Source organism: Myotis myotis, unplaced genomic scaffold (genome assembly GCF_014108235.1).
Source record: "Myotis myotis isolate mMyoMyo1 unplaced genomic scaffold, mMyoMyo1.p scaffold_m19_p_15, whole genome shotgun sequence".
NCBI classification, from domain to species: Eukaryota; Metazoa; Chordata; class Mammalia; order Chiroptera; family Vespertilionidae; genus Myotis; species Myotis myotis.
In genome coordinates this window covers 40,176,418-40,203,334 of record NW_023416319.1, presented here as the reverse complement: position 1 = coordinate 40,203,334, position 26,917 = coordinate 40,176,418, and the positions used below count along the sequence as shown (strand labels likewise).

At 40.9% G+C, this 26,917-nt stretch overlaps 1 protein-coding gene across 2 annotated transcripts; it reads right to left on the bottom strand.

Moving 5' to 3' along the window:
- Window positions 1-57: 57 nt before the first annotated feature.
- SUPV3L1 (Suv3 like RNA helicase) lies at window positions 58-26,295 on the bottom strand. 2 transcript variants are annotated; one of them, XM_036336938.1, is made up of 15 exons: window positions 25,960-26,295; window positions 24,483-24,560; window positions 23,609-23,716; window positions 22,551-22,665; window positions 21,208-21,376; window positions 19,448-19,559; window positions 13,914-13,991; window positions 10,451-10,542; window positions 8,893-9,073; window positions 8,262-8,355; window positions 7,124-7,343; window positions 5,318-5,398; window positions 3,404-3,580; window positions 1,551-1,699; window positions 58-545 (listed from the first exon to the last, which is right to left on the bottom strand). In XM_036336938.1, the coding sequence occupies exons 1-15, from the start codon at window positions 26,231-26,233 to the stop codon at window positions 110-112; spliced, it is 2,364 nt and encodes a 787-aa protein (XP_036192831.1). In that variant the 5' UTR covers window positions 26,234-26,295; the 3' UTR covers window positions 58-109. The 2 variants fall into 2 exon arrangements, with proteins under 2 accessions (XP_036192831.1, XP_036192832.1); XM_036336939.1 differs by lacking the exons at window positions 19,448-19,559; window positions 21,208-21,376; window positions 22,551-22,665; ... (1 more) ...; window positions 24,483-24,560; window positions 25,960-26,295 and adding an exon at window positions 11,130-11,344 and having other exon boundaries at window positions 13,914-13,987.
- Between the last annotated feature and the right edge of the window lie 622 nt (window positions 26,296-26,917).

Here is a 26,917-nt window from a genome sequence, read left to right as displayed (position 1 = left end):
CCAGTAAGATAGCCAGAATACTATATATAAGGCAGTAAATGCAGATGAGAAAAAAAAAGAATTTTAAAATAGATATTTATTTGCAAAATAAAAATAAAATAAAATAAACCTAATCTGAATCAGGTTCCTTCTTCTTTCTTCTTGACCCTTTGGAGGAAGTCCCAGGCTCTGTCCTGTCTCTGCCGTGCCCAGTCTGCTGTGTCAGCCACTCCTTCTCCAGCTGTTTCAGCATGTCTGCAGTGAGGAGTCCTTGCTGCACCAACCTGGAAGCAAGGGATTTCTCTTCCGCACTGGGGCTGGGTGGCTCAGCAGCTTTATACCCTAAAGTTTTGGTACCGCGCATCCTTCTTGCTTGGCTCTTCAATGTTCCTGGCAAACGAGACCGGCTGTCTGCTGACACATTCTCCAAATTCAACAGCCTTTGTGCCTCTGAAATTTTAATGAGTTTGGTGATGTTGTGTACACCCTCTTGGATAATGCCATCTAGCTCTTTCTGCAGGTCTCGAACAAGGCTGGCATCTGGAAACATATCTATAAACCGATAGCTGGGAAAAAGACATTACATTATAGCAACAGCTCTTATCACAGTCGCTGAACTACTACAATAATATCAATGACGAAACTACATCTTGACACTGATTAATTCCAAATGTTGTTTATGCAAAATTTGTTTTGTCTTTGCTCAACTTTTACTTCTGCCCCAACACATTTGAGGAGTACATCATTATGAAGATGGGTCACCACTCCCTCCGACCTGATTCCAATATGGCCGCTCGTGGGACATGCCCCCCTTTGAGCCAAAACAGCAGGCCCTCCAATATGTCACTTTGTATAACACTATCTCATCATAACACTGATGAGATGCCATAGGAACTTAACTCTGGTTTATATCGATTAGCCTCTGGTAAAATTGGTTTTGTTATACATTCTTTTGCTTAAAGTCGCAGGACCATTAATTGAGGATTTTTTTTTTTTTAATATATTTTATTGCTTTTTTACAGAGAAGAAGGGAGAAGGATAGAGAGTTAGAAACATCAATGAGGGAGAAACATCGATCAGCTGCCTCCTGCACACCTCCCACTGGGGATGTGCCCGCAACCAAGGTACATGCCCTTGACCGGAATCAAACCTGGGACCCTTCAGTCCGCAGGCCAACGCTCTATCCACTGAGCCAAACCAGTTAGGGCTAATTGAGGATTTTAATTAACCTCTCAAATGTTAACATATAAATGAATCACCTGGGGAATATAGTTAAAGTGCAGAATTTGATTCAGTCTGATATTCTCTATTTCTAATTGCTTCCACCCATTGAGTAGCAAGGATCTAGCGGACCTTCTCACCCACCCATCTTAACTAGAATCCTAAGAATGCTTTAAGTCATTTTTGGGATGGGGATTAAACAGGCTCAATTGCCTTTACGGACAATAAACATAATATAGAGCACCCTGCAAATATATGCCTAATATGAAAGAGCAAAAGACCCTTCATAAAACCTTTGATTTGCCCTATTACTTTAAAAAATGAGAGCACATAAAGGAAATATTTGATACCTTAGCCACAGGTAAAGATCCAAGACATCATGGACAGCTTCAAGATCCATGAGGTCTTTAATATTATTAGGTGGATGTAATGGCCATTTAATATATCGGCGTAACCATGCAAAGGTCAATGGCTCATTCCTGCTATACTGCCTGGCAAACTGAGAGAAGCAGAAGAAAAGGAATCAGACTCAAGCCTGTGATTAGAAAAAAAAGGAAGCACAAGAAATGTTAACTGTGATTGTGTTTCAATAGGCAGGATGTTTTCTTTCCTTCTTTATACTTCTCTGTATTTTAAAGAACATTTAATATTTTATAAAGGTAACCTTTTAAAAGGTGGGGGAATGACATCCTTCTTTTTACAAAATCAATCCTCAGAGGCCATCAATGGCTCTTTTGAAGTTCAGCAATAATGGAGATCAAGGAAAAATCTCTAGATTTCACATTCTCATCATTAAACAGAACACATAAGCAACTGTTAAACTGTCCTTTCTCCTTAGTAAATGCTTCTGCTTCATTAGAATAATTTGAAGAATGGTGTAAGTGGGTTCAGACATGGGCTCAAACTCCATCTACGGCAGCATTTAAGACCTCTGTTCCATAAACATCAACCTACGCTAGCTAACTCTCTAACAAATGCCAGCTCTAAGAAACATATTTCCTAGGTAAATACCTGGACAGGGAAGACCTCTAAGACATAATAAGGGAAAAAGAAAACAGTGAGTTGCAGAAAAATTCATTATAGCATTTATGGGAAAACACCCCCACAACAAAACTAGAATTCCTACATGTACACCTATGTAGGCAAATGCAACTGGAAAGGTCTGCAAGATTACATACAAACTGATAATAGTTATGCCATAGAACTAAGATTGGAGGAGGTAGCCCAATTTATCCTATCGTAATGTTTTAATTTTGTGCAAAGAGAAAGTATTTCTGTATTATTTATGCAATTTAAAAATAATTTTGAATTTAGAAATAGAGTTGATAAAAACAGAGCTAATATGCAGAATGCTAAGGTCTATAAAGAAATGGCAGCGGAACTACAACCATGAGTCAGGAAGAGATTCAGACAGGAGACCTTTGGGTTTATTGTGCTGGCAAGGGAGAGCAAGGGCCCAGAGAGGTGAGGACACAGCATCCACTGCCCTTCCCCGGCCCTCTGTTTTGGTGACTTCTGTGCTCCTCAGAATTGTATCCCTACCCACATGAGTGAAAATAAAAGGAACCAGAACTCTGGCACCAAGCTCATGCAAGACAACATTCCCTGGCTCAGTGTCTTATGGTTAAGAAAACTGAATACCATTGCCACTACTAAACCCCTGGCCCCTCCCTTCCAAAAATATTACCCATCACCAATAAGGAAAAAGTGTATCATCAGGTAAAGACCCCCTTCCCTTGAAAAAAATTGTATTTAATTATTTTTTTTCCTAATATATTTTATTGATTTTTTACAGAGAAAAAGGGAGAGGGACAGAGAGTTAGAAACATCGATGAGAAACATCGATCAGCTGCCTCCTGCACTCTCCCCACTGGGGATGTGCCTGCAACCAAGGTACATGCCCTTGACCGGAATTGAATCTGGGACCCTTGAGTCCGCAGGCCGACGCTCTATCCGCTGAGCCAAACTGGTTAGGGCTGTATTTAATTATCTTCGTTTTAGCTTCTTCACAAAGGCTACCACATAAGTCCAAATACAAAGCAAAAAATTATTTGTAAGAAAAAGAGAGTCACTTTATATTTAAGTTCTTACATATTATCTCATATTAAAGGACAGTATCCAACTGTTTTGAGTAACAAAGTACTGTTTGGGGAAAATACCTCAACCAAAAACAACTCAAAATATCCTAAAGATGCAGGCTTACCTGTAAGAGTGAAGAGCAGACGAAAGGCTGCCTCTTGTTGATAGGGGCTGTGCAGAACACATACCTTACTCGCAGGTTTAATGGAATATGCTGGATCAACTCCGCAGAAAACTTAAAATCATCCAGATTGCAGACAAAATACTGCCCATCAACTTGTGAAAAGTCTACAAAAATATCCTAGGGGGCAAAAAGACATATTAAATTACTGGACTGCCTAACTGGGCATGAATAAAGTACTCACATCTACAAACAACAACCTCTTTAACCCATAACAGACTTCTAGAAAGGCCTGCTTTATTCATTGCCCCCTCAAGCTAATAATTCCTCCATAACCTTCCCAATCTAAAATACTCAGACAAAAGTCCCAAACGATTTTAAAAGTTTTCACTTTCAACATAAACTTCATATATAGCAACTTCACAAAAACAGCCTATCCATTCATGCCCATGAAGTTAACTAGTAATTATCTGACATATCAAAATTTTTGTTTTTTATTTTCTTTTTGAGCATTTTTATGAGTTTATTTGAGCCAAAACTGATGACAGTTGCAGGGAAGCAACGTTTCAAATGCTCCAATTTTTTATTTTTCAACTATAGTAGATGTACAATATTATATTAGTGTACAACCCAGGGATTAGACATTTAGTAACTTATGAAGTGATCACCCTGATAAACCTAGTACCCATCTGACACCATACATGGTTATTAAAAATTATTGATTAAATTCCCCTTGCTGTACTATATATCCCCATGACCATAATTACCAATTTGTGCTTCTTTTTCTTAAATATATTTTATTAATTTTTAACAATAAAATCAATACCCTCCCTTTCAGAGAGGAAGGGACAGGGATAGAGAGTTAGAAACATCGATGAGAGAGAAACATCGATCAGCTGCCTCCTGTGCACCCCCTACTGGGGATGCACCCGCAACCAAGGTACATGCCCTTGACCAGAATCGAACCTGGGACCCTTCATTCCTCAGGCTGATGCTCTACCCACTGAGCCAAACCGGTTAGGGCCAATTTGTACTTCTTAATCCCTTCATCTTTTTCACCAATTCCCCCAACCCCACTCCCATCAGGCAACTGTCAAAATATTCTCTATATCTATGAGTCTGTTTCTGTTCTTCTTGTTCATTTATTTTCTTTTTAGATTCCACATATAAGTGAAGTCTATGGCATTTGCCTTTCTCTTTCTGACTTATTTCACTCAGCAAAATACCCTCTAGGCCCATCCATGTTGTTGCAGATGGCAAGATTTCATTCCATATGGCTGCATCATATTTCATTGTGCACATGCACCACTTCTTCATCCACTCATCTCTCGATGGACACATAGAATCAAAGGACAGATAAAAAGAGCTTCCCAGACAAGAAAAAGCTAAAGGGGTTCATTATCACTAGACCAGTATTACAAGAAATGTTAGAGTCAAGAAGAAGAAGAAAGAAAAAGAAAGAAGAGGGAGAAGAGAAAAAGGGGAAAAAAGGAAATATCAAAAGCATAAATACAAATGGATTAAATGCTCCAATCAAAAGGTGCATGGTAGCTGAATGGATAACAAAAGACCCTCACGTAGTATGCTGCCTACAAGAGACTCACTTCAGAGAGAAAGACACATATACTCAGAGCAAAGAGATGGGAAAAGGCATTTCACAAAAATGGAAACAAACAAAAAGCTGGGGAAGCAATACTTATACCAGACAAAATTGACTTTAAAACAAAAGTTATAACAAGAGACACAAAAAGACCCAGCAATGCCACTTTAGGGTACTGTATTTATCTGAAGAAACCTAAAACACTAAATCAAAAAAGACATGTGCAGCCATGTGCAAACATATTCATTGCAGTACTGTTTACAATAGCCAACATATCAATACTTTTGGAAAGGGATTTAAAGTGATTTCCTACTTACAATGAGATTGGACAGTGTTGTATCAGGCAGATGGTAGGCAAACATTTCAATCTGTTCAGCAGTTGGATGAAGACCAGCTGCCTTTAGTAAAAGAAAAAAACAATCATAAGCTTATTTTTAAAAAATATATATTTATTCATTTCAGAGAGAAAGGGAGAGGGAGAGATAGAGAGAAACATCAATGATGAGAGAGAATCATTGATTGGCTGCCTCCTGCACGCCCCCTACTGGGGATCGAGCCTGCAACTCCGGGCATGTGCCCTTGACCGGAATCGAACCTGGAACCTTTTGGTCCACAGGCCGACACTCTATCCACTGAGCCAAACCAGCTAGGGCAAGCTTATTTTTTTTTAAAGGAGAAGTTTTCCTAAGTTAATTCAAAATAAAGTGTTGAGTAAAGAATTTGAGTAAAATAGAGAAAAGCATCATCATTTTCCCATTTATTACCAATTTAAAAAGCTAATGAGATGATTTAATAAAACTAAACCAATTATACCCAGTGAGTAGTCAATCTTTTATTCACATTTTAGTTATACAGTGTCTGACACATAAATACATGAAAAATGTCTAAACTGGAGGTCAGGTATCTCTTTAACTGTATACTGCAGTGTTACGGAAAGCCTTCAGGTAAGTATAAGCTGGGGGGGCGGGGGGGAGGGAATGGGAAGGAGGATAGGAGGGTGATGTGAATCACGGTCGGAGGAAGAGAATGAGCACAAGAAATGAGGTTCTGTGCACAGGAGGGAAATGGTGTGTCGTTAAACTGCACTCTCAACAAAAGCTACAGAAATTATTTCAACCTCAGCTTCCCTCTAAAAATTTTTCCTGTGTTATCTCACTTACATTCCCCTTTACCCAGGGCCACTGAAAAATGGAAAGAGCCACATTTAGAAATATTTCCAGGCAACTTTAAATTGTAACAGTTAGGCCCAGCTGGTGTGCCTCAGTTGGTTGAGCATCAACCAGGAGGTCACAGTTGATTATGGTCAGGGAACACGCCTGGGTTTCGGGGTCCATCCCCAGTAGGGGGCGCAAGGGAGGCATCCAATTGATGTCTCTCTCATCACTGATGTTTCTATCTCTCTCCCGCTCCCTTCCTCTCTCTGAAATCAATGAGAACATATTTGAAAAAACGGTAACAGCTAGTCTGTTGAAACTATGTACACTTCTGTCTCATTAACTGCATGTCCTTACTGGCTCACAACTGTGCTGCTTAGTGCTGTTTCTGCCCCACACTCAAGGGTTTCTTCTACATTCAAGCTCCTGACAAGTTCTCAGCCTGCTTACACAGCTGAGTGCCCACCTGAAGCAACTGTGCCCCTACCGCCACCTTCTGCTTGGCTATAGGAAGAACGAGAGGGAATTAGGTTCACTGAACTTTTCAATCTGGATCTTTCACCTGCACACCATTCTCAACCAGGAGTCTCTATTCTTCTCCAAAGCAATAAAGTAGGGCTTGCTTGCTTTCTTTTAATATGTTTTTATTGATTTCAGAGAGGAAGGGAGAGGGAAAAAGAGAGATAGGAACATCAATGATGAGAGAGAATCATTGACTGGCTGCCTCCTGCACGCCCCCCACTAGGGATTGAGCCTGCAACCCAGGCATGTGCCCTTGACCCAGGACCCTTCAGTCCACAGGCTGATGCTCCATCCACTGAGCCAAACCAGCTAGGGCAAGTAGGGCTTTCTTGACATAATTTTCATGGTATAAAATTTCTCTTTTGTTACTGCGTGTCTGAGGCAAGAGTCTGGAGGGAAGGTGAAGGACGGCATGCCTGTCCTCCAAAGAGGAGTAATTAACCTTACCTTTATAGGATCGACAGGCTTATTCAAAATCTCCTTTAATAAACGGAGGTCTTCTCGATTCATTGTTGTAACCTCTCCTTCTTTATATTTCGAACTGAATCTACCAGCTCTGCCAGCAATCTGCAAGGCTTGAGAAGTGGTGATTGGTTCTAGTTCCTTCTCTCCCTTTTCATTGATACTGGGCTTTATAAGGGAATAAAAAATAATTCTTCTTATGCTCCTGAAATAGAAATAAAAGTGATCTCACAGACGAAAAACTCTCCATGACTGGGTCACTGCAGAAACGCTCACTCAATTCTAGGTTAGACTACTTGCAACCTTGCCCGCTGTTTTCAAAACAAGAAAAAGAGGTTTGTTGGTAATTCTTTCTTCCCTTTAAATAGTATTTTTCAACAACTGTGTAAACTTACTAGAATTTATCAACTTGTACTTTTACAATGGGTGAACTGTATAGTATGTAAATTATACCTCAATAAGGCTAAAGATTAACTTTTTTTTACAAATAAACCACAGTGTTCTCATAGTGTTGCCTTTTTTTAAAAAAATATATTTTTATACTTCAGAGAGGAAGGCATAGAGAGATAGAAACATCAATGATGAGAGAGAATCATTGATTGGCTGCCTCCTGCATGCCTACTGGGGATGGAGCCCGCAACCCAGACATGTGCCCTTGACCGGAATCGAACCCGGGACCCTTTAGTCCACAGGCCAACGTTCTATCCACTGAGCCAAACCAGCTAGGGCTCAAGCTGCTTTTAAAAGTTGGATATTAACAGTCTGAATAGTTTTTTTGATTCATTCCCCAGAGAGGAATATTTAGGCTTAGTACTGTTATCCTTACAGATAATAGCTAGCCCTACAAGCACAGTAGGCACTCACACACCCTGTCAACTGAGAAACTAAAAGTGAAGTAAGGCAATATAACAGGATAGCAGTGGTAGGGAGCAGCACTCCGAGTCCGAGCTATGTGATACTTTCTTTTTACTCCCTTACCAGGTATAAGCAAGGCAAATCTCAGATCTATATGGTAATGCCCATTCTCCAAAGTGGTCATTCTAATGCCAATTAGAAAATTGTTAATTGCCATCTAACCCACTGAATATCCATGATTGTTAAAAAAAAAAAAAAAATCACTTACAAATTAAGTCCCATGCCAATTGCATCTGTAGCAACCAGGATTTTGCATGGATCATCAGGATCGTTAAACTTTTTTGCTTGAGCAAGTTTGGTCCCTAAAGTAAGAAGTTTATGTTAAATCAGTGTTCTCAATCTTTTACTGTATCACACTAAGTGTATCTTAAAAACCCTCACCCCCTACTTTCTATTCTTATGGATAAAATTCTTACTGTTTCAAGGTTATTTCTTTATATCCTCAAAGAGCTACTTTATTTCCACTCTTTTAAATATCCCCACATACAGCAACACAATCCCACACCACACTAGCCTTCTCACTTCTGAAGACATGTAGTAACAGATTTCAGGACTACAATTTGAGGAGTATTACTCAAGTTCATGGGTAATGACATTTCTGTAAAAAACTCTTTAATTCAAAATTTAAAATAACAGCAAATAATAAGAGCTAGAAATAATTAAAATATTTCTATCCCCACCAACATAAACTAGAGAAATACTTATTTTATATGACCTATAACAAATAACTAATATATCAAGCATCTTAATTCAATATCTTTTACTGTGTTTTCTATACATATTCAACATAAAGCAAAAATAAGATTTACTATTCTCTCATGATGAAAGCCAGTAATTACCAGGTGGGAGACTGCCATATATAACAGCTGATTCCAATCCCCGAATTTCAATCTGTCGACTCACAGAATAAATATCATTCTTGCTAAAACAGACAATGCAGTCCCCAGGCCGAAGGTTGTCTAAAGATTCTAATGCATGATCCAGCACAGAAATGGGTGTAAGCCTTGTATAGTTTCGAACCTTTAATAAAGATATGATATTGTAAAATAACACACCAAACTCAATTTCATGTGACTAGCAATTAAGTGAAAAACTTGCTAAAAGCTAAAAACAAGGTCCATTGTTTTTCAAAGGGAAATACAGAAAAGCATTTATTTTAATATTCATTGCTATTTCTAAATTAACTAAATGCTAAACAGTGTTTCATAAATTTTTCAAAGCACTTTCATATACATTTGATTTTCTTTTTCCCCTCATTGATTTTAGAGAGAAACATCGATGTGAGAGAGACACAACTGGCTGCCTCCCGCACATGCTTTGATCGGCGCCAGGATCGAGCCTGCAATCAAGGTGTGTGCCCTTGATAGGAATTAAACCCACAACACCTCAGTCCAAGGGAGAACACTAACCATTCGGCAACTGGCTAGGGCTACATTTGATTCTCATGGCAACTTTATAAGTTCAGAAGGGTTATTCACTGTTATTTTCTTTTATGAAAAAGTGCGAGAGAGCCCTATAAAAGATCAGGTCTGAAGAGGATTTTCCCAGTTCTAGCCTTCTACAATTTGCCTAAGAATACAAAACTAGTAACAGCAAAGCCAAGACTAGAACCCAGAATTTCTTCTACTACATTTCTCTCCCTGAAAGCTGAACACAAAAGTAAAGTAATGGACCAATTTTTAAATATTTCTTCATCTTATTATAAAACTCTGGTAAAGAAAACAAAAAGTAGGATTAAAAGAAAACCAATTACTTCTTACTCTAAGAATTTGAAAAGGGATACAAACTATTTCTAGCAATTAGATGTATATCAAAGGCCCCAATTACATGACATCCGAGACTGTAAAAACCACAAGCTTTTGCCCTGGCCAGTGTGGCTCAGTTGGTTGGAGCAATGTCCCCGTACACCGAAAGGTGGCAGGTTTGATTCCGCCAGGGCATATACCCAGGTTGCAGGTTCAACCCCTGGTCAGGTGGAGGCAACCGACAGATGTTTTACTCTCACATGGATGTTTCTTTCTCTCCCCTCCCCCACCATTCCTCGCTCTAAAATCAATCAAGAAAAATAAAAAGCACAAACTTTTGCTGAACCTCAAACTTCCAATATTCCTGACTTATTTAATTCTAAAGAGATCTGCTGAAACTCCAAAAGTTTTTATCAAGAGAATATGAAGCATCTCCTGTCCTTTTAGAAGACATAGGGTAAGATGGCCACTCTGTCAGAACTCCAAATATGAGGTTAAATCAATTATGTATTACCTAGACAACTACAAGGAAATAAAGCTTTCTTTCTAGTTAAGTTCTGATTTACCACTACCTGGGGCCTATGAAGCCACTGCCTGGGTGCTCTGGGCTATTTGCTATGCCATCTTGAGAACAAAGCATATATTTGAGTACCTCCACTTCCTCCCCAGTCGTGTACAAAAGCTCAGTAACCAAGTCAATAGCAGCAGCTTCTCCACATAAATGAACCTCTTCAGCACACAGTCCTGTTAAATGCAAAATCACAAGTTAAAAAAATTTTAAAGACATAAAAGTAAGTATGCAACACTTTACACAGCAAACAATATATGTATTTTTAATCCTCACCCGAGAACATTTTTTAAATTGATTTTGAGAGAGAGAAACATTGATGTAGAGAAAAATCAATCTGTTGCCTCCCCTTCGCTCACTGACTGGAGAGGGAACCCCCAACCTAGATATGTGCCCTGACCAGGAATCAAACCCATAACCTTTTGGTGTATGGGACGACACTCCAACCAACCGAGCCACCAGGCCAGGGCTAGCAAAAATATTTTAAGTTTGTTTCTATTGCTTTACAACATTACAAAATGTTTTCATAAATATTATCTCTTTGATTCAAACCTCAAAACAATAATATACTGGGCAAAGACTAACTACATTTTTATAAACATCGGGGCTTTTAAATTGCTTTGGCCAAGGTGTTGAGAGGGTGATGTCAGCCAGGACTAGTACCTGGCATTTTGTGATTAGTACTGAACATTAGCCTCCACAGAATCAGTGAGGTGCCTCAGAGGCTAGGGCTGGAGGGCAGAATGAACTCCCATCTCCTTACCCCTTAGCAGATCCGCTTTCATCCATTTTACATTAAGGTTTCAATGAATACTCTTTATCTGGAAAAGAGTTCAGTTGTTTGTTTTTAAATCTGAGAACACCTGTCCTACAATATGCTGATCAAAAATTCACTCCAGCTCTGGCCAAATAGCTCAGTTTAGTTAGAGCATCGTTCCAATACACCAATGTTGTAGGTTCGATCTCTGGTTAGGGCACCTACAAAGAATCAACCAATGAGTACATAAATAAGTTGGACAACAAATTAAAGTTTCTCTTTCTATCTCCCTGCCCCCATCAATAATTTTTTTAAATTTTAATTCACTCCAATTATCAAGCATTAGAAATATTCATTCATGTCCATGGACCTCAATAACTCCACTTCCAGGAGCCTATCCTAAAGAAATAATAAAATATGTGAATAAAAAGCTATGGCCACAAGGATTTTTACTGCAACACTATTAATAACATAATAATGTTAGTCCAAAAAAATGTCGGAAACAAGAGAACTGAAAAAAGCAAGATACAAAATTAGATAGTCACAAAACTGGCATGAAACACACCAAAGTTTAATAATGGTTGTACACGTGGTGAGATTTGAATATTTTAACTTCAATTAAGTGGTTATGCTAATTTCATAATAGGAAAAATAGACTTCCCATTATTCAAATAATGTTTAGAAAATAAAACTGAACATTTAGCTGACTTTTTTGTTTGATTTGTTTCAAAAGAAAGACTCTAGCTGGCTCTACTTGGTAACGTCCAGCAGATAATGCATCTCAGTGCAGATGTCACAAAGCACAGGTTTCAAGCATTAAGACCACCAACCTGGGGGGAGAACCAAGATGGCGGCATAGGTTAACGCCGGAGTTTGCTGCTTTGAACAACTACTTCAAAAGTGAAACCAAAAAACGGAAGGGACATCACCCAGAACCACAGGAACGCCGGCTGAGTGGAAGTCCTACAACTAGGAGGAAAGAGAAACGCATACGGACACTCAGAGGAGGCGCAGTGCTGAAGTCAAATTCTGAGGTGCGGAGTGCGCAGAGCGGGCTGGCGGCGGAGGGCGTGGTTGGCGTTTTCAATCAATCGGGAGGGAGTCGCAGACTCTGAGCTCCAGATCCGGGCGAGTCTTTAGGGACCCAGACTCAAACGGGAGAAGCGGGACTGTCTGGCTTCGGTCAGAGCGAGTGCAGCTTTCTCTCTGAGCTTTGCAGCGGGTGCTGGGACTCAGAGAGGCAGAGCCCCTGGGGACAGGACTGAGAGCCGCCATAACTGCTCTCTCCAGCCCACCCTGTTGATCCTGTACGACCCGCCCCGCCCAAGCCCTGCACACAGGCATTTGCCGGATAGCCTCAGGCAAAGGCTAGATTAGCACCTCCCTAGAGGACAGAAGTTCTCTCACTGCTGACACAGCTGATTCTCATAGCCATTTGGCCTGGAGGTCAAACCCTCCCTGGAATTAGCTACAACACTCAAGATTTAACTATAAGACTGCGAACAAAGACCACTAGGGGGTGCACCAAGGAAGCATAACAAAATGCGGAGACAAAGAAACAGGACAAAATTGTCAATGGAAGATATAGAGTTCAGAACCACACTTTTAAGGTCTCTCAAGAACTGTTTAGAAGCTGCCGATAAACTTAATGAGATCTACAAGAAAACTAATAAGACCCTCGATCTTATATTGGGGAACCAACTAGAAATTAAGCATACACGGACTGAAATAACGAATATTATACAGACTCCCGACAGCAGACCAGAGGAGCGCAAGAATCAAGTCAATGATTTGAAATGCGAGGAAGCAAAAAACACCCAACCGGAAAAGCAAAATGAAAAAAGAATCCAAAAATGCGAGGATAGTGTAAGGAGCCTCTGGGACAGCTTCAAGCGTACCAACATCAGAATTATAGGGGTGTCAGAAGATGAGAGAGAGCAAGATATTGAAAACCTATTTGAAGAAATAATGACAGAAAACTTCCCACACCTGGTGAAAGAAATGGACTTACAGGTCCAAGAAGCGCGGAGAACCCCAAACAAAAGGAACCCAAAGAGGACCACACCAAGACACATCATAATTAAAATGCCAAGAGCAAAAGATAAAGAGAGAATCTTAAAAACAGCAAGAGAAAGAAACTCAGTTACCTACAAGGGACTACCCATACGACTGTCAGCTGATTTCTCAACAGAAACTTTGCAGGCCAGAAGGGAGTGGCAAGAAATATTCAAAGTGATGAATACCAAGAACCTACAACCAAGATTACTTTATCCAGCAAAGCTATCATTCAGAATTGAAGGTCAGATAAAGAGCTTCACAGATAAGGAAAAGCTAAAGGAGTTCATCACCACCAAACCAGGATTATATGAAATGCTGAAAGGTATCCTTTAAGAAGAGGAAGAGGAAGAGGAAGAAAAAGGTAAAGATACAAATTATGAACAACAAATATGCATCTATCAACAAGTGAATCTAAGAATCAAGTGAATAAATAATCTGATGAGCAGAATGAACTGTTGATTATAATAGAATCAGGGACATAGAAAGGGAATAGACTGACTATTCCTGGGGGGGAAAGGGGTGTGGGAGATGCGGGAAGAGACTGGACAAAAATCATGCACCTATGGATGAGGACAGTGGGTGGGGAGTGAGGGCAGAGGGTGGGGCGGGAACTGGGAGGAGGGGAGTTATGGGGGGAAAAAAAAGGAACAAATGTAATAATCTGAACAATAAAGATTTAATCAAAAGAAAAAAAAAAGAAAAAAAAAGAAAAGAAAAAAAAAGACCACCAACCTAGAAGTGCTCTGGTCCAGGCCCATCCTCTGGCTGGGTCTTTAATCATTTGAATTTCGTCAATCACAGCCACTTCATCTTAAAATAAAAAGTTATCATGAGCAATATAAGTACTTAAATAGTATTGCAAACAAATTACAACACTAACATTTCAAGCTTTCATCACCACCAGTCATCATCCCCACTGATCACTCAGTGCTTCTTTCCTGGCAGTCTTGTTCTCAGGGCTTTACAATTATAACTCATTTAATCCTCACAACAAATATAAAAGGAAAGTCATCATCTTCTTCATTTTACAGAAGAATAAACTGAGGCCCAGAGAAGTTAAGTCATGGCCCAAGGATACAGTATGTACAGGTAAGTGTAAGATCAAAAAAACATGAAATTCCAACCCAGGCCATCCAGCTCCAAAGTCCAGACTGTTAACCACTCTACTGCACTGCCTCGCACATTAAGCAGGTTCATTTGTCCTATTTCTGCAATCTCAGGGGCAGCCTGGAGAATCTGCCTAATGAGAACTAACACACCTGCACTGCAGTAAAAGAAAAAAGTATCTATGCTCCCAGGAACCAGGAGCAGATAGCCCACAGTAAATGAAGCCTCTCTGCCACAGGAGCCCAGACAGGCATGAGGAGCAGAAAGCGGAGTGGAAAGTGCAATCCCCTGAGTCCCAGCAATGCTCATTCTTAGGGAACTTAAGCTCATCACTACGGCAAAAATTAGTGCCGAATTTTATTTTAATGCTTCCAACCATATTACTTTATTCTTTTAAAATCATTTAATTATATTTTAATTTTCTTCCTAAAATACCAAGGAGTTAAGAACACATTAAAAATTTTAAAAATGTAATATGTCTGCAAAGACTTTTAAGAAACAAAAGAAAGTTATTTTTACACTGAAAAACCATCAGATTAAAATTTACTTATTGCATCTGGGCATATACAAACAAGATTAGAAAAAAGGGAATTTTCATTTATAAATGTCTATGCTATCTGAATTTTTACAACATACAACTGTTAAAATGAACTAATTTTTTAAAAAACTATCAATTTACACAGAAAGTTAAGATTAAAATTAAAAAAGCAAGCTACTAAATAGTACATAATTTGCTCTAACATGTAGTATATAATCCCTATTTTTATTTTATATACATATCCACAATGCACAGATAAATATATGGATACACAATAAAAACACAGAAAAAGAATCTGAAAAATATATACCACAGGGTTAACACTTGTTGATTCTGAATGTGTGGAATTGGGAGAGCATGTACTTTTTTCTTCTCTGCATTTATTTTTATGTTTTCCATGTGAAGATATAATTGGTTATGTAATAAAAAAAAAAGTTGATTTTCATAAAAAAATATTTTCAAAGTGACTTAACTAGTTTACTGCAGTGCTATTAATAGTGAAAGACTGCCGAAACCGGTTTGGCTCAGTGGATAGAGCGTCGGCCTGCGGACTCAAGGGTCCCGGGTTCGATTCCGGTCAAGGGCATGTACCTGGGTTGCGGGCACATCCCCAGTGGGAGATGTGCAGGAGGCAGCTGATCGATGTTTCTCTCTCATCGATGTTTCTAACTCTCTATCTCTCTCCCTTCCTCTCTGTAAAAAATCAATAAAATATATTAAAAAAAAAATAGTGAAAGACTTTAAACCATTTAAATATTCTTTAATGGAAAAATGTATAATTTTAGTCATAAAATGAAATGCTATGTAACAGTTTAAATGAATAAATTTGATATATTATTTATGACATATATGATTTTGTGTATATATATATATATATATATATATGCAAAACAAGCCTAGATCTAAAAACATGTATAGATAAAAAGCAAGTGTGTAACAATAATACAATATAATCATGTAAATGTTTTAAAACACACAATTTATGGTACTGACAGCAGAAAAGATATACACCAAATACTTGATAGCAGTTAGATCAAGCAGGGAGAGGAGGTTTTGGTCAAGATGGTGGCATAGTAAATGCAGTCCTCAGAATCTCCCACAACCACATCAACATTACAATTAAACTACAAAGCAACCATCATTCAGAATCACCTGAAATCTAGCTGAATAGAAGTCCTATGACTAAGGATATAAAGAAGCCACTATGAGCAAGATAACAGGGACAGAGACACAGAACATGCTGGTCCCAAACCACTTGTGGTGGATAAAAAATCAGGAGTAAGATCTCAGCTGTGGAGGTCCCCCTGAGGATAAGGGGTCCCAGCCCCACACCAGGACCCCCAGCCCAGGGTTCCAATGCCAAGAAGATAAGTACCCATAACTTCTGGCTGTAAAAACCACAAGGAATTGTGGCTGGTCTGGAGTCCCAGGCAGTTCCTCTTAAAGGGCCAGTGCATAGACTTACTAGGACTCACTCTCTCTGAGCTCCAGCACTGGGGCAGCAGCTCGAGAGGCACCAGGGACATACAGAGAGGAACTGAGTTGTCTGGCATTGGGATGAGAGCTGGAGAGGCATCTTTTCCCCCAAACAGAAGTGCTAGAAGAGGCCACTGTTCCTTTTCTGAGCCCTCCCCCGAAATAGCCAGCAGATGGGCGTCATATCTGAGTCAACCTGGCTAACCCTGTTAGCCCTGCCCTGGTGATTTCCTAAGACTCCACCCCAACCAACTTTCAGGCCCACCCAAACCCTTTCCAGTGGCTTTCACTACAAATGGCCTCTCTCACCTCATGTTTTGGACTTTCCTAAAATCTCTTAAACAAGCAGCATCTGGCATCTGCATACACTATACCTCCTGCTAAGTGACCCCAGACCCAGCACTAGTAGCAGCCAGCCTTGGTTCGAAGCTTGGCCTCTCTTGGGCACCACCAAGCCCAGCACAAATAGCAGCCATCTGGAGATCACTTTGTAGCTCGTGCCAGGTGGCCCCAGGCAGGGCACAGGCAGTAGCTGACCTTACACTGCCTGGAAGAACCCAGAGCCAGCGCTCCTAGTGGACAGCTTCAGATCACACCAGATTACAACCCTACCACCTCCACCAGTGACACACTCAAAGGGTGGACTCAGCAAGCACCAAAGCTCACGGAACCAAGTTCCGCTCCATAGGGTTGGTTTCGGCACAGCAGCTACTTCGCTGTAGCTGATTGGCTTGGAGGTCAATCCCTCCCAGTGATGCCAACAGCAATCAAAGATAAACTATAAAATGACAGTGCGCACAGCCCACACAGGGCACACCAAGAGTGCCCAGCTCAGGTGAACAGGGAGGCTGCGTCCCTCAGCCCTACAGGACACCTACCACACAAGGCCACTCTCCCATGTCCAGGAGATGTAACAGCTTTAGCTAATACATAGAAACACAGGGAAGCAGCCAAAATGCACAAAGAAACAGGTCCCAAATGAAAGAACAGGAGAAATCTCCAGAAAAAGAAATAAATGAAATGGAGGCACGCCAACTACCAGATACAGAATTCAAAACAATGGTTATAAGTATGCTCAAAGAACTTAGTGAGAACTTCAATAGTATGAAAAAGAACATAGAACCATAAAAAATAACCAGTCATAAATGAAGGTTACACTAACTGAAATGAATAAATTAGAGTGAATCAACAATAGAGTATATGAAGCAGAGAATCAGTGATTTGATACAAGGAAGCAGTGGGGAAAAATCAGAACAGCCCTAGCTGGTTTGGTTCAGTGGATAGAGCGTTGGCCTGCAGGCTCAAGGCTCCCAGGTTCAATTCATGTCAAGGGCACATGCCTAGGTTGCAGACGTAGTCCCCAGTAGGGGGTGTGCAAGAGGCAGCCAATCAATGATTCTTTCTCCCTCTCCCTTCCTCTTTGAAATCAATAAAAATATACTTAAAAAACCACCACAACAACAACAAAACATTGAAAAAAAATCAGAACAGCAAAAAGAAAAAAGAATCCAAAAAAATGAGGATAGTGTAAGGAGCTTTTGGGACAACTGCAAGTGTACTAACATTCACTTCATGGGGGTGCCGGGAGAGGAAAACTTCCCTAACCTGGTGAAGAAAATAAACATGTAAGTCAACAAAACACAGAGAATTCTAGAGAGACCCACACGACACATCATAATAAAAATACAAAAGGTTAAAGACAAAGAGAATCTTAAAAACAGCAAGAGAAAAGCAGTTAGTTATCTACAAGGGAATCAGATTGTCTGCTGACTTCTCAACAGAAACTTTCCAGGCCAGAAGAGACTGACAAGAAATATTCAAAGTGATAAAATGCAAGGACCTACAACCAAGATTGCTCTACCCAGCAAAGCTATCATTTAGAATCAAATGGCAGATAAAGGACTTTCCAAACAAGAAAAAACTAGAGTTCAACACTACTAAACAAGCATTACAAGAAATGTTAAAGGTCTTTTTTAAGAAGAAAGAAAAAAGAAAAGATCAAAATATGAATAATGCCCATAAAAAAAAAAGAAATCTTACTTTTTGTGACAGCATTGGTGTTATGCTAAGTGAAATAAGTCAGTCAGAGAAAGACAAATACCATATGATTTCACATATATGTGGAATTTAAAGAACGAAATAAATGAACAAACAAAACAGAAACAGACTCATAGATACAGGGAACAGACTATGACTGGCAGAGGAGAGGGAGATCAGGGGACCGGGTCAAAAAAAGTGAAGGGATTGAGAACTACAGATGGGTAGTTACAAAATAGTCACGGGGATAAAAAGTACAGCACAGAAATAGAGTCAATAATAGTGTAATTAACTGGTATCAGTTGGGTACTAAAAATATAAGGGAGACCACTATATAAAGTATATGACTGCTGCCCAGCAGGTATGGTTGAGCGTCAACCCATGCACCAAGAGATCACCTGTTCAATTCCTGGTCAGGGTGCATGTTCAAGTTGCGGGCTTGATCTCCAGTAGGGGGCGTGCGGGAGGCTGCCGATCAATGCCGTTTCTCATCGATGTTTCTCTCCCTCTCCCTTCCTCTCTTTCTAACAATCAATAAAAATATATTTTAAAGAAAATATATGATTGCCTAACTAATACTATGCTGTACACCTAAAACTAATAGAAATAATACTGAAAACAAAAAGAAGGGGAAGAAGTGAACTGAGGATTAGTACAAAGATAACTTCATAGCTATTAACATTTTTGTTCTTTTAAGAGAAAAAGGGAAAGAATATTAAAAAGCAAACATGAGCCCTAGCTGGTTTGGCTTAGTGGACAGAGCATCAGCCTGCAGACTGAAGGGTCCCAGGTTCGATTCCCAGTCAGAGCACATGCCCGGGTTGTGGGCTCCATCCCCAATAGGGGCCGTGCAGGAGGCAGCGATCAATGATTTTCTCTCATCATTGATGTTTCTATCTCTCTCTCCCTTTTCCTTCCTCTCTGAAATTAAAAAAAAAAAAAGCAAACTTGACAAAGTTTTAGGCATTCATTAGTGATAGTAGATACTTTTTGTTGTATTATTCTCTTCTTTGTCTCAATTTAAATTTTTTCACAATAAAAAACATTTCATATGTTCATCACTGTTTAAAAATTTTCCAAAATATTGTTTTAAATAGTGTGTACATACAAGGAGTTGTAACACTGCACATCTCAACAGTACAAGCAACATGGGCAGCCTGTTTCCCATTTGGCTCCACTGACACGCGCTCTTCACCTGTTACCAAGTCACATGGCACACCCTAGGATGACAAAGAAACCTGGAATTACTTTCACTTTGAAAAGAAATTTTGAATGTGTGATAAAGTACTCTCACCATTATGATCAAATTTATTTGTCAAATAGCTGAAACAAAATATTCTCAATCCTTTAACAAATATTTTTAATAAAAAATAAAAGCTGAAATCTTACTGTTTGTGACAGCATTTTATTACAAAACCTACATAAAACTTGGAAACACCTCAAGGCAGCTAAATTCTCAGGTAACAAAAGCATGAGAAATTATAGGAGTTTCACTTTTTAACTTTGTATGTTTCTATGCTATTTCAGTTTATTAAAATAAAATGAGCATGAGTTATTTCTATATTCAAAAATATTATAAATAAAATTTAAAACAGTACAGTCTTCCCAATATAATTCCTTGAGAAGGACCAACATCAATGCTATGGTGTATCAGAGTGATCAACCACCCTGGTTTGCCCAGGACTGAGGTGTTCCCAAGGGTGAGGGACTTCTGGTGCTAAATCTGGGAAACTCCAGGCCAACTGGGACAGCTGGTCTCCCCAGTGGCCTGAAACTAATCATGAGGCAACATCAGACATATCCAAACTGGGTGACAGTTTACAACACAACTGACCTGTAGTCGTCTTCCAAAATGTAAAGGTTATGAAAGACAAAGGAAGACCAAGAAATTGCCTCAGATTAATAGAAACTAAAGATATGAGAATGAAAAAAGTGTGAGTCCCTGAACAGAACCTGGGGGTGGGGGCAGTGAGGGCAAGGGGGAGTATTATTATTGGACAATTGGCAAAACTTGAACATAGAGTATGGATTTAATAATAGTAGTCTATCAATACCAAATGACCCGCTTTGGATAAATATCCTGCGGTTATATAAAAAAAGTCTTTGTTCTGAGGAAATACTTTTTCAGTATTTATGGATAAAGAGATAATTATGTATGAAAATTACATAAATTATTCAGAACAAAAAAATAGAGAATACAAATTACCTACCAAAACTGGTTTATCCCACATTACAGTCATAATAAAACAATGAACCAAATTTTAGCCCATTTAGTAAAACGATGCCTTAGACCACAGGGCATTCGGTCCTTTTCAGGTTTGAAAAGGTGGCTTCAGTCTTTGTCATTGGTTCTAGTTGATAGTATCAGAGGGCTAATCTAACAAAGGGTAAATTGAACATCACAACAGAGTAGTGGTTAACTCTGAGGGGCAAAGGAGGGGTTCACAGAGTTTCAACTATATCAATATTTTATTTCTTAAAAAAAGTAAATAAAACAAGTATGGCAAAATGTTAGAATCTGATGGGAATTGGGTAGTGAGTTCAGATTATTTGCGTTATTCTCAGCATATCTCTGAATATGTGAAATATTCTGTAACAACATATTTCATTCATTCTAATACGCACATTATTACAGGATACATCTTAACAATTGATGGCATGTCAGAGTTCACTTGGCAGTACTTATTTCTCAACTGTACATAAAATAATGGCACATCTTACAATTGATGGCTTCTTAGGTGCAATGAAATATGGCAATTTTTGTTAATGAAGGGCATACTACATATGCACTCCACCCTCCCATCTTCCTTGTTACCCAACCCACACACACAAAATTAACAAGGAGCAAATATTTGGTAATATACTGACCTCAGCATTACTCTTTTCGAAGATCTCATGTGCCAGTAATTTTAAAGGACCACAATACACTCCAGATTTTGCTGACAAGTATTTCTGGATTGCATGGTAAGTCTTTCCACTGTTTGTGGGGCCTGAATGGAATATTACCTTCCGCTGTATGGCTCTGGCTTCTGGGTACCTAAAACATAAGTAGGCAAACAGCTTAACCTTATTAATTTCAAAATCTATCTTGGCAAAGTTCCCAATTGAAAAAAATTCCAATGAAACATTCTCTTAACATGTACAAGGTAACATCTTTTAAAAAATTAACTAAATGACACGTGTCATATCGACACTAAAATAATGACTGCTTTCCAAGAATGACATTTACTAACTAGAGGACAGAAAAATCCAAATGCAAATTAATTTATTGGATAGTTTTACCACTGTACAAACCCTTTTCCCTCTGTAGTTACTTAAAATGAATTTAAACTACTATTAGCTCCATAGGTATGTTCACATCACTTCCACAGCTCTCAACACGTGACGTTATAAGCAAATATTCCCAGGCTTCTGAATTTCAATGTATACAACATAATGACTGAGTCTTCTGTTTCTGGCCATGATGAGTGGTACTGGACTTGCCCTCCCACCATAAACAAGTACAAAACTGGACAAAATATATGCAGCAGCTGCTTGGGGACATGGATAACAGGCAGTGCAGGACTGCAGGCCCAGAAGAAGGGAACACTCGAGATGAGCCCTACTGCACCCCAGTAGGAAATAGGGAGGTGGAACCCAAGCAGAGTATGATGGTCCCACTGAGCTGAGCAGCCACGATCCAATTCTCCGTGGCTGCAGCAGCTGAAAGTTAAAGAACAGAGTGTGGAAGGAAAAAGGGTGCAGTAAAGAGGGAGCCTTGAAGCCTGTGTGGGAGTTCCCTGTGGGCCCTTGGCCCAGGGCTGGGCTGAACATGGGCAGCACCTAGCAGAGAATAGCTTGCTAAGGGTCTGAGCAGACAGTCTCAATGAGGTGGCAAAGTACTAGGAGACACTGGAGTTCTGCCACAGTGGTTGTGAGAGCTCATTACCGCCCCAGGCACTCAGCAGAGACACCAGAAAGGCCACACCTGAATGACAAGGACAACACCCTAAAGTGAGGGCTACTGTAGATGTGCAGTAATAAGTCTTAAAACCGAGCTGGCAGGATAAGGGGAGACAGCAGTTTATTGCCTGCCAGAATTAACGGCCTTTTCCTAGGGAAAACACAATCTAGACTCCTCATATCTTACCATCCAGAATATAATTTAAAAAAATAATAATCTCCCAAGATTAGAAACTGAAAATTTCAAATCCACAAATGAAGAAACTAACCAATTAGGCGGTATTCTTAAGTCACTGATTTTACGTAGATCATCCTTACATTCCAACACAGGAAATATCTGTTTTGCATGTCTCAAGAAAAATGGAAATAAGTCATCCACATGAGCTGGAAAATAAAACACGGCATTAACAGGTGCAATCTACGTGTTAGCCGTAACGACACTTTTTCTCAGTGGGCTAAGTCTCAGGGACATTACCAGGATAAAAAGAAAAGCCGGGGAGCCAGGAACTCCACCCTTTTCTGAGATCTGCTGTGTCTTACATGCTCCTCCCAATTTCACTTATATTTTCTACGAAAAGGGGAAATCGGTTGCCATCCACCATGTTCTACTCATCCAATGCAAGCAGGTAAAGGTCAGCATTGGGAAAAGTTAAATTAAAAAATAAAGAACATGGAAATATACATTAGAAAGAAGCCTGTGGTTCAAGAAATGCAGGTGCAAACACTTGTTAAACTACAGAGCCCACTGTAAAACATGAACAAGACTGATTTCTCAGCAAGAAGTCTCCACACCTTAGTGGCTCTGAGGGTGAGGCTGTGGCCCATTCTGCTTTGTATCCAGGTTCTACCTCAGTTCCTGGCACAGAGTAAAGGTCTAATAATCAAATACATTTAAAATATATATATCAAAACCAAGCTGCCTATGGGAACAAAATAATGATGGTCTTACTTTTTTCTTTTACGGCAAGAACTCTGTCCTGATGCAGTAAAGAAACAGTGGCAGAAACAGATGGAATCTGCTATGCATTAATTCTACCTGCTATGAGAGTTCATCCCACTGGGGCCTATATTAGCACATAGTGAAGAGCAGATGGTAACAGATCAAACTTGCCTCCAGTCTAAGACATATGGGGGGTTTAACAACTAGCTCAGGAACCCAATATAAAAGCAACAGGACCCAGACAGCCTCCTATGCAAGCACTAAATTATTTACAGAAAATGTTAATAGCGTCTATTTTACACAAATAAACCCCGACTACAGAAATAAACATGAAGGAAATAGAAAGTATGTTCAACAGGATTTCAAAAAATCTCTATAAACACTTGCCTGCACTGAAGCAAATATCATTCAAAATAATGTGAATGTCCACATCCAAGGAATGAGACTGCAGGATATAATTTCTAAAGCTTATGAAAGCTTGATGGAAGAGACGAGCTGCAGGAAATACAAAATCAAAATAGGCAGGGCTTAGTTTTCATCTCATTTGTCATTTTAAAAAGTACATATACACATCACACCTAATTAATCAAAGTGTCCTTTTTTTTTTGGTTTATCGGATCTGGGCCAAAATTGAAATCCTAGCACAACATGAAGGAAAGCTGAACACACAGCTCTTTGCTATATGTCTGGCTCACCACATACATCTTGCCAATCTCCTGCTCAGATAGAAGCAGAGATCAGGGACATCCTCCAATCACAACTATGTACGTACTAGAGGCCCAAAGCACGAAATTGGTGCAGGGGAGGTGGGGGGAGGGCTCAGCCCGGCCTGCGCCCTCTTGCAGTCCAGGAGCCCTCGGGGGATGTCCGACTGATGGCTTAAGCCCGCTCCCTGCAAGCAGTCAGACATCCTTAGCTCTGCCCCAGAGGCGAGAGAGGCTACCACCACCACCACCACCACCACCACCACCACCACCGCTGCGCTCGCCAGCTGTGAGCCTGACTCAGGCTTCTGGCTGAGCAGCACTCCACCTGTAGGAGCGCACTGACCACCAGGGGGCAGCTCCTGCGTTGAGTGTCTGCCCCCTGGTGGTCAGTGCGCATCATGGCAACCGGTTGTTCCACCATTTTGGTCGATTTGCATATTATCCTTTTATTATATAGGATAGGATGTCCAGGACACACAGATGCTACACCATACTCACAAAGCTATAATCTAAAAAGTAATAAAATATCTCAAATAGAATGTCATTAGCATTACCATCGAGTCCATAATCAGCACCCAGTTTCTGAATTTCTTTCCTCTTGTAAAACTGGTCTAAGATCTTCTTTACTTCATCTGGAAGAAAACATACCAAAATTTAAAATTTGTTTAACATTTGTTTCCCAAATAGAGAAATGCCTAAAAAAAACAAAAGAAACCTGAAGTCCTAACACTCAAGGCGGCAGTCTACTGAATGCTGCAAGAACTTAAAGGTTTTATTTGGTCACAAGCTCTTTTTGACTTAATAGTGAGATGGAACGCCTAAAAAATTATAAAGTCAAACCATGCAACATTCCTGTTCCACTGCAGAGGAGTAAGCAAGGTGCTACAGGGTTGGACACTGCCTCCAGCCTCCATCAGGCCACTTGTACATAACCATGTTCTATTCTGTCTACTTACAACCACTATGAACATCTAATAGTGAGCAGCTAAAAGGTATCTAGAAAGACAACCAACACTACAAGGGCCAGACCAATATGCTTTTATGCAAATAACTAGAGGAGCCAGGATGCCCAGCCTATGTGGCTCAGTGGTTGACGGTCCACCCATGAACCAGGAGACAACGGTTCCATTCCGGGTCAGGGCACATGCCTGGGTTGGGCTTGGTCCCCAATGGGGGGCGTGCAGGAGGCAGCCAATCAATGAAGTTCCCATCCATGTTTATCTCTCTCTAGCCCCCTCCCTTTCGCTCTCTGAAATCAGTAACAACATGTATGTCAATCAATAAATAAGAAAGAAAATAAAGCACCCAGGGATGATCTTTAACTTGAAGAAGATGGCTTTAGGGAGAACAGGTGATACTTATTTTGTTCCAGATGGCATAACTAAAGTCAACGGGAAATGAGGGAAGCAGATTTCAGTGGAATTCATACAAGAGCTTCCTAACAACCAGAACAGCGAAAAGGGACCGGCTCACGGGAGTGCCGGCTCCTTGTCCATGAAAAGTACTCAAGACTTAAATGGCCGCGTTTCCAAGGCGATGGCGGAGAAATCACTGTGCTGCGGGGGAGGTCGAATTAGATGCCTGCCAAGCAACATGCCACTATGAATCAATAAGATCTTAAGTATTTTATAAAAATACTTTATATTAATCACGCTGAGATTGTACTGTCTTTGGACATGTTAAAATATCACCGCATTATTCTGTAGAGAGAAACATTTTACTGATCCAGCCACACACTGCATTCCTGGGAGGGTGGTAGGCAAGCCGACAGCCATGAACCGATAAGGATGCTGGGCACAGCCGGGAAGACAGGACCTCAGCCCGTGACCTTTCCTCTCCGGCATATGGCTGGTCAGGAGGTTCAAACCCCCCGGCCCTTTCTCATCCCTGGCCGTGAAGACCGGACCCCCTGAGCTTTCGTATAATGGTCATTCGGTGGACCCCCCTGGGACAAGCAACAAAGGACTGAGGGGGGCCTGTGGCGACTCTGGGGTCCTTGCAGGACAGAGACGCCCGCCGCCCGGCACTCACTCTTGTCCAGGGGCCGGGTGAGCTCGGCCCCCACGTCGCCATCCGCGCTGGGGCCCTGAGGTTTCACCGTCAGCGGCACAAACAGGGACGTGTTGGGGGCTTTGGAACCTCCGGACGCAGAAGAGGAGGCGGAGGCAACGGCGGGAGTGCGCCCCAGAGGCCCGGGGACGGGCCCGCGGTGAGCGCGGAGGGCGGAGCAGACGGCCGCCCGGTGTCCGGCGCGGCGCCCCGCCGGGAGCCGAGCCCACAGCAGGGCACACCGGGGAAAGGACATTGAGAGCGCAGGTCTAACGAGCGCGGTGCCGCGGCGAAGGGACACGGCGTTGCCGGTGACGCACACGGCCGGCGCCTGCTCCCCGGGAGGACCCGGACCCAGCACGGAGCTGCCCAGGGAAACGCTCGATCAAACAGAAAAAGTGCCTGCAGTCAGATTGCTCAAAACGGGGAGGAAAAGATTAGGCATGAAAACTAGAAAAGACATGTTCTTGTTCTCTCTCATTAGATATTGAGGCCAGCTTTCTCTAAAAAGAAAAATAAAGAAAAGGATCAGGCACCTTTGGGGAGGTCACAGATGCGAGGAGGGGGCCTGCGGGGGGTCACGTGACACAGGCTGGCAGGGCCGCTTTGAGAAGCACGTGGGCAGCGCCGTGAGCAGTGCGGTCGGGGTAGACGGAGGAGCAACTTCTTGTGCAGTGGGCGCAGCTTGCGAACCGCAACGCTCTTACAGAGCATTTCCCCAGGTTTCTTGTGTTTGCACGTTTCCTGAGAGAGTAGCATTAGAGAACATAACTTGATCTGCCCTACAGGAATGCTGCCAAGGTAGTTCTCCGGCGTACAGTTTCTTAGGTAAACCCCTTGTATGGCACGTGTGTAAGCGCGGACACATTAATGCGGGCTGTTTGTGTACATCGTCCAAGCAGCCGGTATGTCACAACTGCGTAGCAAAAATATGTCCTCT